Here is a 20,000-nt window from a genome sequence, read left to right on the forward strand (position 1 = left end):
TTATTTCTAAATTCATAATAACGCAAAAGCCGTGCAATGGCTTGTTTTTCGCTATCAAAAGACTTCTTAAATTTCTTTTCTGCTCGATTACGTTCTGCAATAGTTATCCTAATCATGCCACCTGTAAGACTTAAGGCTTCAGATCTTGATAGAGGTTGGACTTCGTTGTCATTTGATGATAGTATTAAAAGCATTTGCTCAAAAGATGAGTGCAACACCTCTGTCAGTAAGCTGTTTTCGCCTGGCGTCCTAACGAAGGATTTTCAGAGGAGAAATAAATATCTTTTGGCTGTAAGAAAAAAAACGGTACTTAAAATAACCAAATTTCCGAGGCAATGGCAATTCTCAAATTGATGCCATACTAAAACTGAGGGTCATAAGTTTAACAACAATTTGGATACCCTCTTTAAATGAAGAGTTTCCTTATCTATGAGGCCCTCATCCTTCATGGAAAGTTTTCCTTTAAATTCACCAGTTTATGTGGACGTTTCACTTATATGATTGTCATATATTCACTGTTATAAAGAAGTTTAACTCCACTGTTGTCGGTAAATTTTATTCGAACGACCTTCCTCTCTACATTCGTTATCTTTCTTCTAACATTACTTGATTGCAGTAATCATGAGTGACATGTGTTTTTTTCTCTGTATGTGAATATTATTTTAAAAAACCAGTTAATGAGCAAAAGGGTACTAGTTAGTCTTTATTTTATTTTTCTTTAATCATACCCTACCTTTCTCCATTCTACTTTGTTTTGTGTTGTATTTTTTATTTAAATGCACTTCTATAGTATCTGTGTTTCCTAGAAATCTATGTTAATATGAATGGCCAAAAATGATAAAAAGTAAAATAAACAAAAACGTAGAAATCGAGGGCGAATAATATGAGTATTTCAGTTTATTCATAGTTAATCGATTTACTATGGTTTATTACATTTTAAATTCCAAACGTTGTATTTCTAGCATTCTGATTGGTTCACTCTGTTCAAGTTATCAGCTCATAAACTGAATCACCTCATATGGAAAATGATTCACTCAAGTATGGCTGGATTTACTTCTGGCTGGAAACAAAAACTTCTCCCGTGCATTGTAGATAATTGAATGTAATTGATACAACAGTTATTCAATTTGCACTTTTTGGATACGAGATTGGTTATTGCCAACTCATGATATCCGACGCGGGCTCGTGGAAAAATTGTTACATAACTTCACTTGTCGTTCAAAACTTAACAACAAAACTTGATCTTTGTGTTATTGAAAAGTGAAAAAAAGAAAACTAATAAAATCTCATCAATTGCTGATAGACACTCCACTGATTTTGAATAGATAGCAAGTGGCGCAGCTAACTAGATTCTACCGTTCGTTATAGAACGCCGGATTGGTGGATTTACACTCATAAACTGATTTAGTACAAGTTCAGAGCTGAGCAAAGAGTTTCCAGAAATCTGATTGGTCGAGCGGCTCTTTATATGACACTATATAAACCGCGCGCAGCGGTTTATATAAAATGTTAAAATAAAATGTTAATTAATGTTACTAAAATGTTATGATTTTAGAAATTTCTCTGTTGTTCAGCTCTGAAATTATACTAAAACAATTATTCGTCTCAGGTTTGGTGAATATTGTACTGTCGAATAATCCCCTCGACTTCGTCTCGGGGATTATTCAACGATATTCACCCTGCCTTCGGCGAATAATTGTTAAATATAAAGTGGTAAACAAAATGTTAGAAGATAATATCTTAAATAACCAATATTAGCCTTGTTGGCTTCTTGTTCAAGATGGCTTAAAATGCTTTGTTGTTGTTGGATCATAGCAGCAGAATATAGTCTCTTGGTCAAAGTTATTCCCTAATTTCACTGAAATTATATTTAAAGAACTTTAAAACAAGTTGCGGGATAACCCCATTTTTGTCGGGGAATTAGAGTCAAATTTAAAAGCACTTTTGTAAAAGTACATTTAAAAATAATCTGTGAGTGATGTTCGGAGCCACATAAATTTTGTGATGAAGATCTGTGTACAGATTTTGGGTGCCGGTTATTATCATCTAAGTTACTTTCTAGGAACATACTTGCCCGGTCTTTTAAGACTTAGGAATGACTCCTTTGCAGAAGACGAAATATCTTTGAAAACCAAATTTCCAGACAAATTCAGTCTGTATTAAATTTCTCCAGCAGTTATGAGAAGGTTGTGTTACGACCGCGTTTTGTTTGCTTATACCGGCATGATTTAAAAACGGCCGCCGCGGCAGACCAAACGAGCGAGCTTTCAACTTTTGTAAATTTTAAAGTAAATGCAGAAGGCAACTGTAAATGCCAGTTGCGAAAATGGTGTACTAAAAGGACTTTTTGGGCTTTCTATGAATACATTCGTTGTTTCACTTTTGTCAGCCGATTCACGTTATTTTCAGACGAACAGCCCTTCTGACTTTCGTATTGGACTCATATACACCGCGAGAGAAACAAGGGATTCCTCTTTCTGACAACATTTAAAAAGTATGTTCTATGGATGCTTATGGAAATACGCCACTAGCTGAAATAAAGTTCGTGTTCGTGGGCATAAAGACGTAATGGCCTGACTCGGAGACATTTTAGCACAAACAGTTAGGCGAGAGTTTAAGCGACTCTGACAAGGTCCCACAACATATTTATACCCAAGAACATAACTCTTTTATTACTATTATTATTATCACTTTGGAAGGCATTGAGAAAACTGAAAAATGGCAACAAAATATCCTGAAAGTCGCGTTAGCGTGGGAGCGAGAGCGAAGTCTCTGTTTAAGCCCGTCAAATACACCACGATGCCTGACAAAGATGATAATCATCTTTATTCCTTGGTAGCATTTTAGATACAACGAAAGGAAATAAATCATTCCTTAGAAAAGCCAAATCTGACCAAATCAGTGAACTTTTTCACTTTTTTCATATACAACTAAAATAAATATATGAAGACATTGCAAAACAGAAGATAGCTTGATTCACTACAAAGTCATAACTCTGAAACAGCTCGTAGACATCGACTACTTATATCATTTTTTAGTTCTTGATTACATTTGCTTCTCATCCAGGTTTCCATGTGTCAGAAGATTGTTAAGAGATAAGAAAATCTGTTGGGTAAGGTTGGCAACGCACAAAGCTATTTAGTACAAAGATCGCAATCCACACTTTACCAAATGACTTTAGCTGATTGCTCGGATCAGACAATAAAATTGCCATAATCTAACAAGTTGGATAAGGTTAGTTAGGGTTAGGTTGGTATCGAGTTTTCTTGCCTCTTCCTGAAGGACTCGCCATGTAGTTATTACTTTTCAACTCAATTGAACAGGTAAAGGATTTTGTCACATGGCTGTGGCTTGTGGCCGAAGTTAATCGCTGCCTACCGTAAAGCGTGAAAGCGTTTATTCCATTGTTCTCATGTAATTTAGGCGTCCTTAACGCCAGGATTCAAGTATTCAAGTGTCCCTAAATCGGTTTGGATTCGCAGGTGTCATTTATAAAAAACAGGTGACCTCTTCCAAAGTGATCTATTTCTAAGGTATAGCTTGCGTGGGGTGTTGTCGTATGTAAGCGAGCTTGTGAACCATAGAGTGATTTACGCCCTTTCGCTAAAGCTCAGTTTAATCGTCAACGAGATAACGAAAAATTCAACACTAAAACACGAGATGAACCTGTTCTTCCAGATCAGCTTACGTACAGGCACGTTTTACGCCCTTTGTTCTTTACATATAAGTTAGTTTGATTTCATATTTCATGTTGTCACGTAGTTCACGATCAGTTGGTGTTCTCACAATTCTGAATTTGCCAGTCTGTACCTGGTTTGTACTCCATTCACACCAAAGCTTAATAGCCATGCATGTTTTAAAGTCGGTTTTTTTTTTAACAAGTTTCGACCTTTTTTTCTTCATAAAAGCTGTATGACACGATGTTTTTCAACTTCAAATATTTGGCACATTGAAAAATTTAAGTTGGTGACTATTTGAAACCTCTCTAATTCTGATTTTCATTCATTCCTGGGGAGAAGTATCTGTCATTTTTTAAAATCACGATAGGCTCGTTAATTTCATCCTATCACCGTTTATATTGTAAGGCAGATTGTTTGAGACAGCGAGTTTGAGTTGAATGAAGGCTTGAAATAAAGTTTCAGCTCACTTGTCCAAAATAATCTATCTGGCCCTCTATCGCGGAAGGATTCCCAACCGCACGTTTTCGAGTTACAATATATACAATGAAAAACTGTGAAATACTTGTTGTATATTTTTCTTTTTCCTATTTCCCCATGTGGCCATGTAACCTGCATCGTGTTTTATATGATCTGTATGGAATAGTCACTATTTATCACCTAGCGGGGAACTTTGGGGGATAGGATCACATGGTTGTCAGGGGAACGGAAGGGGGATCAGCTGTCGCAAACAAAGTATGAGGGGGACTATGGCACATTGACTACCAATTAACGGCTAATGATCAGTAATGGGGGGATAAAAAGATTATATAGAACAGCTAGATTGTACCGTAACGTGGTGACACAACTAAAATCCTCCCACCCTCCCCTCCCCCCCGGCGATATGTTTAATGAGCGGTCCTTAATATGCAGGTTCATTACTTTCTAGTTAAGCGAAACATTTTTCCTTACCTATTAGTCAATACTTAACGCATTTCTTTTTTTTTTCCTTTCCTTTTTTTCATATAGACTCTGTATGGAGGTTTTGGTAAGAAGCCGAATAAATTTGAAATTGAGGCATACGAGCATTATGCCTATGGCAATAGTGACGACTTGAGAATATCCCGGATTCTCAAAGTCAACGTTTCAAGGTACAAGTCAATGCTGTTTATTTATTTATTTATTTTTTGTCATTTATTTGACTGTTTTCAAACAGGGACTTAATGATTTGATGAAAGAAATATATATATATATTTTTTTTAAGATGAACTTCTCAATTTTCTCAGTCACAAGATCCCACTAGTAATTCTCCTCACTGTCTGGCTGCCATACAACTCTCATGATGTTAGTTCTGAGAATTTGGTATTGGATCTACGTATAATCCACTAATTGATGTTTGTCTGTATTCTCATTCATCGTCTACTTGATGCTGTATTGATATTTGGTATTGGATCTACGTATAATCCACTAATTGATGTTTGTCTGTATTCTCATTCATCGTCTGCTTGATGCTGTATTGATATTTGGTATTGGATCTACGTATAATCCAATAATTGATATTTGTCTGTATTCTCATTCATCGTCTGCTTGATGCTGTATTGATATTTGGTCTTGGATCTACGTATAATCCAATAATTGATATTTGTCTGTATTCTCATTCATCGTCTGCTTGATTTTGTATTGATATTTGGTATTGGATCTACGTATAATCCCCTAATTGATATTTGTCTGTATTCTCATTCATCGTCTGCATGCTTGATGCTGTATTGCTGTATTGATATTTGGTATTGGATCTACGTATAATCCAATAATTGATATTTGTCTGTATTCTCATTCATCGTCTACTTGATGCTGTATTGATATTTGGTATTGGATCTACGTATAATCCACTAATTGATATTATAACATAACCAAAGTAAAGCGCGCGCTCTGATTGGTCAATTTAGCGTCCTCCACTTGCCCATGGGTGTAACGCTGCTGACGTGAGCAAATGCAAAGACTATTTTTCCGCGCGCGCTTGTTTTTTCTGGTCACGTAAGATTTGTTAAATAAAAGGGAACTCTTTAGCTACAATGTATCAATGTTATGTTATAAAACAAATGGTAAACACCACACCGTACACTATTGAGTTATGGATGCACTTGGGAGGTTTGCTAAGCACTCAAGAAGCTAGAGTCGCTCTAGGCTATCGTCTCGAGCGACTCTTACGCTTCTTTCGTGCTTAGCAACCTCCCGAGTGCATCCATAACTCAATAGTGTACGCTGTGGTGTTTACCGGCATTTGTTAATTTGTCTGTATTCTCATTCATCGTCTGCTTGATGCTGTATTGATATTAGGTATTGGATCTACGTATAATCCACTAATTGATGTTTGTCTGTATTCTCATTCATCGTCTGCTTGATGCTGTATTGATATTTGGTATTGGATCTACGTATAATCCACTAATTGATGTTTGTCTGTATTCTCATCCATCGTCTACTTGATGCTACATTGATATTGTAAGGATAAATTCTGCCTTGGTCACCTGTGGGAGTTAATCAGTTAGAATGACAACATCAGTTACTTTACCCGCTCCCTTAAGACCCTTTGTGATCAAAGTAAACGAGATCACATCCTTGTCCCGACATATAAAGATCCTGAGGTGATTAAACTTCTACAATTGTTCTACAAAGTATTCCTATACTCCCAGTTACGTGTGACAAATTGCACAGATGTAACCTCCTAAAATAATTTTCATACAAAACGAATCTTGTCGCCAGAAATTTCGAATCGACATGTACTGTTAAAACGTGACGCTTAAAATTTTGGGCTGAGTATTTATTCCCTCGTTACAGATAATTGCGGGGGAGATCTGTTATTATACTCGGGGATCAAAAAATTTTCGCAATCACTGGCTGCTCAGTATCTACGAAGTTATGATGATCACACCTTTACTCTGATTTTTTCGAAGCATTTGCGAATTTTGTAAAGAGACCAATCTTCTCAGTAGGCTAGCGAGCTTGACACGGGCTATGCGCAAGCTCTTTCGAAAAAGAAAGGGCATTTACAAGCTAAAACTGTATCGATGATTAATTCCAATATATCCTCTAAATACATCACGAAAAAGATTTAATTCATGTCGCTGAGTGCCCGAATGCAAAGCGTCTGTACGTTATGTCGTAATGTGACAACAGCTGCCCACTTTGATTCCACTTTTCTGGCGATTGATCATGAGTGGCAACAAGCTGATCGAGTGGATCTGAACAATGTGAGAGAAAAGTACTTTTCCCAGATCCTTGACCTGGAATCCAAATGTACCCCATTTTATGCTCTTCTTCGTTTCAGGTGAAGAGATTTGTTAATCAATTTAACTATAAACAATTGCGATAAAATCGAAAAGTTTAAAAAATTAAAAACCATCTTGGTTTAAGAAAAATATGACGACGTTTCGACGTTCGCTTAACGTCATTATCAAGTCAATAATGAGGGAAATGAGAACGAATATAGATGTAAAAGAGTTACAAAGAGACACGGATAACAAAATTGAAAATAACAACAAACATATGAAACATATGTGTGAACTGCGGTTATGAGACGTATATGAGAACGATCCTTCGCAGTAAAGCACTATTTGAGCAATAGTGAAAATCAGACCTGAAAAAAATTTCAGGCCTGTACGGGACTCGAACCACTGACCTCTGCGATACTAGTGCAGCGCTCTACCAATTGAGCTAACAAGCCAACTGGGAGCAGGCCATCAAATTAATTCGATATAAACCCGTAGATGATAAATCAAACAACAACAAACATATGAAACATATGTGTGAACTGCGGTTATGAGACGTATATGAGAAAAATGAAAAAAAAAAAAATTTTTTTTCAGGTCTGATTTTCACTATTGCTCAAATAGTGCTTTACTGCGAAGGATCGTTCTCATATACGTCTCATAACCGCAGTTCACACATATGTTTCATGTGTTTGTTGTTGTTTGATTTATCATCTACGGGTTTATATCGAATTAATTTGATGGCCTGCTCCCAGTTGGCTTGTTAGCTCAATTGGTAGAGCGCTGCACTAGTATCGCAGAGGTCAGTGGTTCGAGTCCCGTACAGGCCTGAAATTTTTTTTCAGGTCTGATTTTCACTATTGCTCAAATAGTGCTTTACTGCGAAGGATCGTTCTCATATACGTCTCATAACCGCAGTTCACACATATGTTTCATATGTTTGTTGTTGTTTGATTTATCATCTACGGGTTTATATCGAATTAATTTGATGGCCTGCTCCCAGTTGGCTTGTTAGCTCAATTGGTAGAGCGCTGCACTAGTATCGCAGAGGTCAGTGGTTCGAGTCCCGTACAGGCCTGAAATTTTTTTCAGGTCTGATTTTCACTATTGCTCAAATAGTGCTTTACTGCGAAGGATCGTTCTCATATACGTCTCATAACCGCAGTTCACACATATGTTTCATATGTTTGTTGTTGTTTGATTTATCATCTACGGGTTTATATCGAATTAATTTGATGGCCTGCTCCCAGTTGGCTTGTTAGCTCAATTGGTAGAGCGCTGCACTAGTATCGCAGAGGTCAGTGGTTCGAGTCCCGTACAGGCCTGAAATTTTTTTCAGGTCTGATTTTCACTATTGCTCAAATAGTGCTTTACTGCGAAGGATCGTTCTCATATACAAAATTGAAAATATGTAAATAACAAAGAATTCACACTCAGAGTCATATTCGCGCGCAGAGTCACATAAAGAATTTGGCGCGAATAGAGTCTTTCTCAGTATTTAACTTGGGGTTCAGTTCCCTAATGAATAACATCTCAAAAATTAGAAAATCAAACTTTGATCTATATTTCTTTAGAACGGAAAATTCCTTATCAACCAAGTCAGTCAATTTTGTTATCCGTGTCTCTTAGGAATTCTTTTACGTTTATATTATATTCGCTCTCATTTCACTTGTTATTGGCTTGTTAATGACGTTAAGCGAACGTCGAAACGTGGGTGGTTTTTAATTTTTTAAACTTTTTGATTTTATCGCAATTCTTCTTCGTTTGTCCCAAAAATAATTTTCTTTGTTTACTCTTTTTAGGAAAGGCGTGGTTGGTGCAACATATTTGCCTCTGAAAGTCAAGCTGGATCACAAAACCAAGCGCCTACACCCAGAACCTGTAAAGAACTCTAAATGGATCCATGTATGTGGAGATGAGGATGTTAAATGCCAATGTCGCAACGAGATCATTGCAACCAGAAAAGCAGTGAAAAAGCGCCTCAGATGATTATTCATTGAGTTTTATTTCCTTTGCACGATTGGAAAGGTTGCATTTTCAACGTCGATTTCAAAGAACATAGAGAATTTTACTACTTTATCATTTAAAATGTTGTGTTGTACAAGGTTTTCCACCCCTCAGAAAGAGCCTTAACTGTTCGCGTGTAATATTACGATAATTTTCTACTCGCCAATCAGCTGCTGACACATCACTCGCTTTTCGCGTCACTCATTCATTAACAAAGTCGACTCTTCTTGTTTGTAAAAGCCTATGGTGTTTGTATCAAGAAAACATGGTGGCTGAAGATGTGGAATTTCTCTTCTCGAGTTCAACTCGATCGATATCCCAAGAATGGGCGCATATCTACACGTCCATTTATTATTCGCTATTTATTGTACACCAATCAATCACACGAACCTTCGTGTGTCAAAATCTGACCGGATAAACATTTCATTTGAAGATAATATTTACACGAGAAGAATTTCTAAAGCGCAATAATATACATGACTCAATGTTCGCGAAGAGTGTGAAGACAGGGAAGAAAAAGAAAAGAATATAGGTCATGTATAGGATGTCATGCATCCGTCATAATTTTTTTGACATTTACGACAATTTTTCAAAGTTTCTTTTACTCTTTAGTGTCCAAGACCCTCACCTTCCTCATTCAGAACCTACTCCATGGCAGCTTACCCCTCCCCCCTCAGTGTTTATTCATGCTTCACTAGAGCTTCATAAACAAAACAAACATGCATGTCCTTCTTTTGTAACAAGCAAACAACGCTCTCTCCTCTTGAATTACATTCCAACTCGGAGTTTTCCTTTTTGGACGTGAGGTAGAAAATTGGGGAATATGATTTGGGATATATCCTCGGATATCCCCAATTTTTGGCAGGGGGATATTCGGTCACGTGACGCGTTTAGATCAATCGCGTGCGAGCAAAATTTTTCGATGAATTATAAGAACTGAAATTTCCTCTGATTATTTTTTCCCATTATAAAGTTTAGGGAGTCAGAAAATTGAAATTTATTGAGAATTCATTGAAATTTATTGAAATTTATTCATCCCAGTAAGCCTTGATTCTAATTTTTGGTACATTGGCAATGTTTATCTTCACCACCGCATACGGTGATCCATTTTGCGTTCTTTGTAGGCTCAGGATGCATTCGCTTATTTTTTTCGTCGAAAGCGATTTTCAGTGGAAGATACTTTGCTCTCACGACTCCTTTCCTAAAAAGGGAGATAGCAATGAAACTGAAAAAAGAAAATTAAAACATACAAAATATTTACCCCTTATTAAAACTAATTGCTTGTAACCGGTTATAAAAATCAACATCGCTGGAAAGTCTCATTTAAAAATATGACTGTTTTAGAACGCGCCCTGTTTCACTGAGATGTCATGCGTAAAATAGTCACCCAGAGTATAGACACCCAGAGTATAGACACCCAGAGTATAGACACCCAGAGTATAGACACCCAGAGTATAGACACTCAGAGTACCGTTGTCTTGTGACTACATCTCACCTATTGTTTCAGATCTAGATATGAGAATTTTCCAGTTTTCATTCGATTTCTTTTTTTTTCTTTGTGTGATAATTGTATAACCCTAATATTTTCTCTATCACCAAAAATGACTTTATTCTGTATTCTGGAATTCGATTTTCGACTCAAATCTCGTTTGCAATAGCCATGTTGTACTACTTAGAGTAAATGGTGGTACGTTTTAACTAAAACGACCCGTCGACCGTTGTATTAATTCCAAATCGTTCTTTTTCTGGTCAGGACAAACGTACTCAAATTGTGTCCGATCGACGACTCTTCACGGACACTGGTTAATAGACCACTGAAATGAAATATCCAAAGAACCTCTTTGAAAATGGAATTTCACTCGTATCCACCTTGCGACAATAGGGACCTTAAGCAGTCAGGACGGCAACGCCAAGGAAGACTTCGATTAAAAAATGAATTTCTACTCTTAGTTAGAATTTCAAAAATAGCTGCATGGGCTTACTGTCTCATACGGCGCCACAGCTCAACTTCAGTATGACGTATAAAAGTAGCGTTGAGTTCCAAATGGAAATTAAAATATTTGCCGTCGCGGTTTCGGCTCGCAGACGACGCAAATTTTGGCGATTTCACGTTGTTGTTTTGCATAGGACGGCTAAGAAATGTACAAAGTTTCAAATTGCACGTGCTGAGCTATTGTTCTGCCAACTAGATCTCTTGTTTTTCCACGTCCTCGTTGCCGTCGCCGTCGTGGTTGCTTAAGGTCCCTAGTGACTAATTGTCCACCTTTTCCAAAACATTTTAACCCTACCAGTGGCGTTCTCCAATCCCTACACTTATTTTTCAGATTTCTCCCAATAGACATTGGTATTATAACGGCTACCATTAATGCACCTGTCAGATTCCAAACTATAGCCTACTTCTTGAAGGAGTTTAGAATTAATGCTAGAAGAGGAATAAGTTGATTGCAGTTTGAAGAAGTGTGAAGGTGTAGTCTGATCGTCCGGGTGAGTGTAGTCCTGAGAAGGACTGTTGTCGGTGGCATTGACTGACGTTTCGACAACCTGTGCGGAAGTCATCATCAGAGTCAAGTGAATGATTGTTGTCAGTAGAATGTTCTTATTCCAGTTCGTGTGAAATGATCGGTTGGTTTTGCCGTGATGTTATTGGCTGTAAGACTCAAGTGACGTAAGTCGGTCGTGATTGGTCTGTTTCGGTCTGTCGGTAAAGTTAGGTTGTTCTTTTTCGGTCGTTTGTGATGTTTATGTCGTGAATGAGTCGTTTGTATGGGGCGGATAGTTGTTGACATCTGTTTAGGGGAGTCTGTTCTAAGTTAGGAAACCAGCTTTCCAGAGTCAGTCGTTGAAAATAGTCAGTGCTGTAGGTTAGGCATTGCGCAGAGTCCCAGTCAATGTTGTGGTTGGTAAGTCGATGGTGTTCAGCAATGTGATTGCTGACATCACCTTTCCTCGTCGCCCGTCTGTTCAAACCATTTACTGCATTACGTTCACTTGGACGACAGAGCGAAAGACTTGCGAATGACTACATCACCTACGCAAGCACTGTCAGGCGAATACGACAACAACTCTGGTTCAATCACCGCTGTAAAGATCACGGCCTTGTTCCGGCCGGGCTCAAACTTAAGCCCCCGTTGAACACACAGGAGGCCATCCAGATCGTCAAAGCCACCTGCAGACGACTGGTCAAAGCGCGGATAAATGATTGCCACAGAAGACTCAAACGCCACAGAAACAAACTACGACAACTACACGACCAACTGAAACATCTGATACCAACTGACCCACTTGACACCGTTACGACAATTGCCGACAAACGAGCCAACAAGACGACTGAACGCGCCCGCACTGGACATCAACAAAAATTGACACGACTGCTACGAGACAAAGAAGAGAGACGAAGCAAACCGGACGACAACTGGGTAAGTAACATTTCTTCTCGTTCCTTAGACAAGATTGAAACTCGGGTACTATCATACGGACTAAAACACTCAGTAACACCTAAACGCATACCGACTGAGGCTATTATATCTAGTGTTGAAGCGGCCCTGTCTCGGCAACGAGAACTATCTGAGCCGACCAAGGATAACATCAGAAGCAGAATTGCTTCCACTATACAATCAACGTCACTACATGACAGCAACTTGACTAAAGACGAACAACGCGCACTGAAACGACTGAGAAACGACGAGAACATAGTCATCCTACCAGCCGACAAAGGACGAGTTACTGTTGTTATGGACAAAACTGACTATCACGACAAAATGGACGCACTAGTTAACGACAAACGAACCTACGAAGAACTCAAACGTGACCCAACTCCTGCCCTTCAACGTAAACTCAACAGTAAACTACTGACACTCAAGAAAACGAACGCCTTTGACACCCAACGGTACTATCGACTGAGGTGCTCGGTACCACAGCCACCGAAACTCTACGGTTTGTCGAAACTACACAAACCTGGTTTCCCGATGCGACCTATTGTTTCTTTCTGTGGCTCTCACACATATCAACTATCCAAGTACCTGACGACAATACTACAACCGCTAACCGACAAATCCAGACATAAACTACAATCCACTGAAGACTTCATTAACGCTACCAAGACTGTTCAGATACCTGACGACTACAAACTAGTGTCATTTGATGTGAAATCACTGTTCACAAGTATTCCACTTCAATTAGCATTACAATGCACTGAGACTGCAATCCGAAAATCTACCGACCCACTACCGCTACCGACAGACGACATCATGGACTTGCTAAACATTTGCCTAACGTCTACTTACTTTCAGTACAACGGTAAACACTACAAACAGTTACACGGCACTGCCATGGGGTCTCCAGTTTCTGTTGTTATAGCAGAAATTGTGATGCAGAACATCGAGGAACGCGCCCTTTCGACTTGCCGACAAACGATACCGCTTTGGTTACGTTACGTTGACGACACATTCACCGCCGTTCGACACGGCGAAATTGACGCATTCCACAACCACGTGAAGGTGTAGTCTGGTCGTCCGGGTGAGTGTAGTCCTGAGACGGACTGTTGTCGGTGGCAGTGACTGACGTTTCGACAACCTGTGCGGAAGTCATCATCAGAGTCAAGTGAGTGATTGTTGTCAGTAGAATGTTCTTATTCCAGTTCGTGTGAAATGATCGGTTGGTTTTGCCGTGATGTTATTGGCTGTAAGACTCAAGTGACGTAAGTCGGTCGTGATTGGTCTGTTTCGGTCTGTCGGTAAAGTTAGGTTGTTCTTTTTCGGTAGTTTGTGATGTTTATGTCGTGAATGAGTCGTTTGTATGGGGCGGGTAGTTGTTGACATCTGTTTAGGGGAGTCTGTTCTAAGTTAGTAAACTAGCTTTCCAGAGTCAGTCGTTGAAAATAGTCAGTGCTGTAGGTTAGGCATTGCACAGAGTCCCAGTCAATGTTGTGGTTGGTAAGTCGATGGTGTTCAGCAATGTGATTGCTGACATCACCTTTCCTCGTCGCCCGTCTGTGTTCAGTCAGTCTTGTTGTGAGGTTTCTGCCAGTCTCACCGATGTAGGAGGCTTGGCAGTCGGAACAATTGATCTTATAAATCGTTCCCTGTCTGTTCCTCGGTTCGTCTTTGTCTTTAACGTTGGTTAGTAACTGACGTAGTGTGGTGATGGGTTTGTGGGCGACGCGGATATTGAAGGGTAGTAAGATGCGCGAGATGTTTTCAGACATGCCTTTTATGTACGGTATGGTTGCTGTAGTCGAAGGGGTTGCGGTGTCGTTTGTTTCGGTAGTGGTAGTGGGTCGGTGGTAGTGGTAGTGGTAGTGGTAGTGCCCTTCAACGTAAACTCAACAGTAAACTACTGACACTCAAGAAAACGAACGCCTTTGACACCCAACGGTACTATCGACTGAGGTGCTCGGTACCACAGCCACCGAAACTCTACGGTTTGCCGAAACTACACAAACCTGGTTTCCCGATGCGACCTATTGTTTCTTTCTGTGGCTCTCCCACATACCAACTATCCAAGTACCTGACGACAATACTACAACCGCTAACCGACAAATCCAGACATAAACTACAATCCACTGAAGACTTCATTAACGCTACCAAGACTGTTCAGATACCTGACGACTACAAACTAGTGTCATTTGATGTGAAATCACTGTTCACAAGTATTCCACTTCAATTAGCATTACAATGCACTGAGACTGCAATCCGAAAATCTACCGACCCACTACCGCTACCGACAGACGACATCATGGACTTGCTAAACATTTGCCTAACGTCTACTTATTTTCAGTACAACGGTAAACACTACAAACAGTTACACGGCACTGCCATGGGGTCTCCAGTTTCTGTTGTTATAGCAGAAATTGTGATGCAGAACATCGAGGAACGCGCCCTTTCGACTTGCCGACAAACGATACCGCTTTGGTTACGTTACGTTGACGACACATTCACCGCCGTTCGACACGACGAAATTAACGCATTCCACAACCACCTTAACGAACAAAACACTGACATACAGTTTACCAGAGAAGTGGAAGAAAATGGCAAACTTCCTTTTCTAGACTGCCTGGTAAGCCACAACGACAACTCATTACGAACGACAGTTTACAGGAAACCGACACACACCGACAGATTACTAGACGAGTCATCCTACAACCCTACATCACACAAAGCCACAACTATCAGAACTCTAACACGACGCGCACAACTAGTATGTGACTCGACAGACAGCTTATCCGACGAGAACAAATACCTTCACCGTGTTTTTACGAAGAACAACTACAACAACGACTTCATCCGAAGAAACACTCACCGACCCACTACCACTACCGACACCGCAACCCCTACGACTACAGCAACCATACCGTACATAACAGGTATGTCTGAAAACATCTCGCGCATCTTACTACCCTTCAATATCCGCGTCGCCCACAAACCCATCACCACACTACGTCAGTTACTAACCAACGTTAAAGACAAAGACGAACCGAGGAACAGACAGGGAACGATTTATAAGATCAATTGTTCCGACTGCCAAGCCTCCTACATCGGTGAGACTGGCAGAAACCTCACAACAAGACTGACTGAACACAGACGGGCGACGAGGAAAGGTGATGTCAGCAATCACATTGCTGAACACCATCGACTTACCAACCACAACATTGACTGGGACTCTGCGCAATGCCTAACCTACAGCACTGACTATTTTCAACGACTGACTCTGGAAAGCTGGTTTCCTAACTTAGAACAGACTCTCCTAAACAGATGTCAACAACTACCCGCCCCATACAAACGACTCATTCACGACATAAACATCACAAACTACCGAAAAAGAACAACCTAACTTTACCGACAGACCGAAACAGACCAATCACGACCCACTCACGTCACTTGAGTCTTACAGCCAATAACATCACGGCAAAACCAACCGATCATTTCACACGAACTGGAATAAGAACATTCTACTGACAACAATCATTCACTTGACTCTGATGATGACTTCCGCACAGGTTGTCGAAACGTCAGTCACTGCCACCGACAACAGTCCTTTTCAGGACTACACTCACCCGGACGATCAGACTACACCTTCACATGTTACCCCCGGGTTCAAACCATTTACTGCAGTTTGAAGAAGCTTTGAAAAAATATGTTGCGATATGGTAAGGTACCTCAAAACGGTGACTTTAAGCATCCGGGATAGTTTCAATGCGTTGCAGTTCCCAAGGACAAAGTGCTCATATGCTTTGATAAGAAATTTATTAGGTTTCTTGCCAAATCTTCCGTACACGCTCTGAAACAGAAATTGAACGTTAGAGGATAGTCAAGCCTACGAACTAAGCTAATGAGTGACAACAACAAAAGAGACTGACACACGAGCATTCAAAACAAAATCTAAACAAAAGAAAACGAATAGGAAAAAGAAGGAAACAAAAAAAAGGCAAGTTTATCCAAAGCCGGGAATGATAAAGTTATCGATGGCGTTGAAAGGGTACTTCTAGTCTGAATATAGCAACGGGAAAACGTAAAAGACATTGCATGAAATATCCATTCAAAAGGCGATGTGCCTTCCACATGATCTATCATTGCTCACTATGTCTTTACATAAAAAAACAGAATTACAAAATTTTATTTTTCCAGGCGATCTAAGCACCATAAACGAAGCTTTCTTGACAAATATGAACCTAGTATGGCCTGGCTTGCCAAAGAGTCCTCTTCGGCTCGTTTAGTAGTCTGTTCGCCGAATGGCGGGAAGATCTGAGTTTCGAGTCTTTTCAGAGGACACGGATTTTTTCTTTTCCCATGCTTACAAATCAATTTAGCTAGTGATGTGTACCTATGGACTGCATTGGTGGGCTCAGAGAAAGAAAATATTTGGCAAGAGGTCATGACTTATGAATCGAGCGCGGCGAAGTTTGTACGTCATGACAAGCAAGCAAGCATTTTCTCATTCGGTCCTTACACTCCGCCAATAAGTACATGTTATCAACAGTTAAACTTTAACAGCATTACCGGACTGACGGCGCTCGGTGGTCGCTTAATATGAAAAAGAAAATTTCCCAAGCTGTAAGCGATAAGTTTATTATCTTGAAGACAGTGATCCTGAAGAACGTGTGGGTGGGCTCCAATGATCAGATCCGCACCTAGAGACAACAGGTGTTTGTTTATGCGATTTTGAGAGGGAATGGGTCCTAAATTAAGTTCTTGGCCATAGTGCATGAAAACGACGATGATGTCAACTTTGGCCTATGGAAGTAAAACAAAAAATGAGGTAAAGTATAAAAAGTCAATACGCGTGTTATAGAATGACTCTAAGGATAGATCCTCATTGATTTCCCATAAAAGAGGATCATAAGACGAATGAATAAATATTCTTCCCTTCAGACAAACCAAAACAAAATTAATCACTATAGCCAATCGGTGTGATTGTCAACATCATCGTTAGCCAATGAAACCTCAAAGTATAAACAAGCAAACTGTATTAGACGCAAGAAAACGCTAGTAGCGAATTATAACATAGCCAAAGTAAAGCGCGTGCCCTGATTGGACAATTCAGTCTCCACTATTTGCCTATGGGTATACAATGCTGACGCGTGCACATGCAAAGACTAGTTTTCGCGCGCTTATTTTTTCTGGTCTCGTAAGATTTTTTTTAAATAAAATGGAACTCTTTTGCTACAATGTATCAATATTATGCTATAAATCAAGCGGTAAACACCACAGCCTACACTACTGAGTTATGGATGCAGGCGAGAGGTTACTAAGCACTCAAGAAGCTAGGATCGCTCTCGGCTATCGCCTCACGCGACTCTTAGGCATTCTTCGTGCCTAGCAACCTCCCGCCTGCATCCCTAACTCACAAGGGCACGCTGTGGTGTTTAACATTTGCTAACTAACGATTGGTTTAAGTTTTAAATCTGACAATTTAAGAAGGTAGCACGAGTTTTCTGGACCAATCAAAGAGCAAAGTCAACTTAAACCAAAGTAGTCATGGATCCTTTTGACACTCGATTAAAAGATGATCATAATGCTATTAAACTTGAGTTTGACCTTCTTTAGCCTCCTGATGTCTCTAGTAGCGATATCATCTTGATAAATGGCTGGACCAGAGTCGAACAACATCCTCATTTCGCTGCAGTTTTTATGTATGGAGGATGAGGCGCAATAACCAAGGAATGCTATCGTGATTCTGTTTCTTTTAAGAATAAGAGGTTCCTAAAAAAATGACCAAAAATAGTTATATCAGCTTAAAACTGGTTAAGATGTATCCGTAGAGTACGTTAACGGCGAAAGATGCTGCTATATGGAATTAAAAAAGGGCCTGTTTAAGTGGAGGCGGAGGATCCCATGTATAGGTCTTTGCGGCCTAGAACTGGGATGAAATAAATATTATTGTTGTATTAGTTGGAGTTTTTACCTCCATACTGGCCCTAAATATTTTTCCATCTCGTCTCCTGGAAGATGGATTAAAATAGCTCGTTACTGTACCTGAGAGGAGTCATATTTTCCGAAGCTTAATCCAAAGTACTTTATACCCGTCCTTTTCAGGACTTCAGCGGTAAAATTGGCTCCCTCACCGCTTACATCGTTCAAGTGATTGTTGGCAATGGTCACGGCATCAAATCCTGCAAACCTGGGTGGAGGATCCACAAGCATAACTATCCGGGTATGTACAATAAATACCTTCTTGCTAGACTTTAAAACTTCTCATTGTGAACGTATAATTTCACACCAGGCCCTCACTGCTGACATGGTTGAAAACGGTGCTAAAATCATATTTCTCAGGTTACTTTCATATTCTTCCCTGTTATTTAATTCTGTCATCGTATTGATGAACTTTTTATTATATTTTTGAATATTTTAGGTTGGATACCGGCGCAGATTTACTCAATTAACCTTTAACAAGTCTCACTTAAGAACATGCAATATAAGGGAGAAATCAGCAAACGAAAAGAAAAGAAGCAAGATTTTATTTTTAAACAGATATATAAAGGAAACAAGTTGCTAAAGAAGCTGTGGTGCTAGGTCAGTACCAGAATATACCAAGCAAGATAATTTGATTTTATCAACTGAATTGACAATGTTAATTGTCACCGTAAGGAGATTCTCCAGCTGACCTTTCTTGCGCCAGCCCTTCGTCAGAGCGAATTACTATGGGAAAATGCTGGAAACGCCAGCTTTAGAAACTCTTTTATATTGTTAAACGGTTTACTTATAGCACGAATAAGGTGGATGCTGGTTTAATGCAGCCGGAACGGATAGAGGAGCCCAAGTGCATTACCCTCACTGCAATTTAATAGTAGAGAGTAGTAGAACAAATGACAAAATTCTGCACCCTCTAAAGTAAAAAACCTCCACTGGTAGAACAACGCGACCTTAAATTGCCAAAAACAATCAGATATGAAATCTGTTGACTTGAAACCAATATGGGTTGTATTGGAACTGAAAGTTTATGCACACTGCAATTTTTGATGGTGTGTTGCTAGGACTCATGCTAGCAGAAGACCTCTATATCGTCTGATAATAATATTGGCAGTCGTATTTCGGATATTTCAAACATAGTTGTTTGTATTTGTTTGTAGATTTTTTCCCTTATGCTTTGATCTTGTTTCCCAATTTTTCTAACGAATCTTTATAACTCAAGACATTTTTATGTACAGTATAACAGAAACTTGTTACACCAGTGGAGACTTCGTTGCAAAAAAATTCTTCCTTAAGTAAATCTTTATTTTATCAGTTTCCGTTTATGATTTTCACCTGAGCGCTGGTGCAGCTTTTGGACTGGCGTATAATGAAACTGATTTTCTCCCTTTATAAATGTGAGTGAGAACATGTTTGTTGGCAAATGGCGACTCCAAGTTACCCACTGAAATGTCCGCCTCTCTGATGAATGAAGCCACGTCATTGAAAGTGTCATTGTACGTGTGGTACTTGTGGTCTACATAGTATTTGATGGGGTCAGCGAAGGAAATATCTCCCACAAACAGTAACGTAACTCTATCTAAAATTGTTCAAAGAAGGAAATATCTTGATATCAGAATTCTGTGATTCAAAAATTAGATTTAGCTTCGATATTTCTGTCACGTGAT

At 39.5% G+C, this 20,000-nt stretch overlaps 2 protein-coding genes and 1 long non-coding RNA gene across 4 annotated transcripts in view; 1 reads left to right on the top strand and 2 right to left on the bottom strand.

The window, feature by feature from the left end:
* The window catches only part of LOC148719397 (uncharacterized), a 24,955-nt gene extending 24,878 nt beyond the window's left edge, over positions 1-77 (bottom strand). Inside the window, exon 1 of the mRNA XM_088740463.1 lies at positions 1-77. This exon is cut by the window's left edge and continues 45 nt beyond it. Coding sequence (XP_088596589.1) covers positions 1-16 — 16 coding nt within the window. The 5' untranslated portion in view covers positions 17-77.
* LOC148719398 (uncharacterized) overlaps positions 1-9,493 on the top strand; it is a 10,223-nt gene extending 730 nt beyond the window's left edge. Inside the window, exons 2-3 of the long non-coding RNA XR_015993792.1 lie at positions 4,686-4,807; positions 8,725-9,493. This is a non-coding gene — a long non-coding RNA (uncharacterized LOC148719398). The remainder of the gene's footprint in view (positions 1-4,685; positions 4,808-8,724) is intronic.
* Positions 9,494-9,925: 432 nt separating this feature from the next.
* The window catches only part of LOC148719399 (uncharacterized), a 19,635-nt gene continuing 9,560 nt past the window's right edge, over positions 9,926-20,000 (bottom strand). Inside the window, exons 2-7 of one of the 2 annotated variants that reach the window (XM_088740459.1) lie at positions 19,669-19,912; positions 18,400-18,544; positions 17,962-18,126; positions 16,924-17,157; positions 16,083-16,204; positions 9,926-10,154 (exon numbers count right to left, since the gene is read on the bottom strand). In XM_088740459.1, the coding sequence (XP_088596585.1) occupies positions 9,983-10,154; positions 16,083-16,204; positions 16,924-17,157; positions 17,962-18,126; positions 18,400-18,544; positions 19,669-19,912 (1,082 nt within the window). In that variant the 3' untranslated portion in view covers positions 9,926-9,982. The remainder of the gene's footprint in view (positions 10,155-16,082; positions 16,205-16,923; positions 17,158-17,961; positions 18,127-18,399; positions 18,545-19,668; positions 19,913-20,000) is intronic. The other variant, XM_088740460.1, reaches the window with a different exon arrangement.

This window comes from Stylophora pistillata, chromosome 12 (genome assembly GCF_964205215.1).
Source record: "Stylophora pistillata chromosome 12, jaStyPist1.2, whole genome shotgun sequence".
In the NCBI taxonomy this organism is placed as follows: Eukaryota; Metazoa; Cnidaria; class Anthozoa; order Scleractinia; family Pocilloporidae; genus Stylophora; species Stylophora pistillata.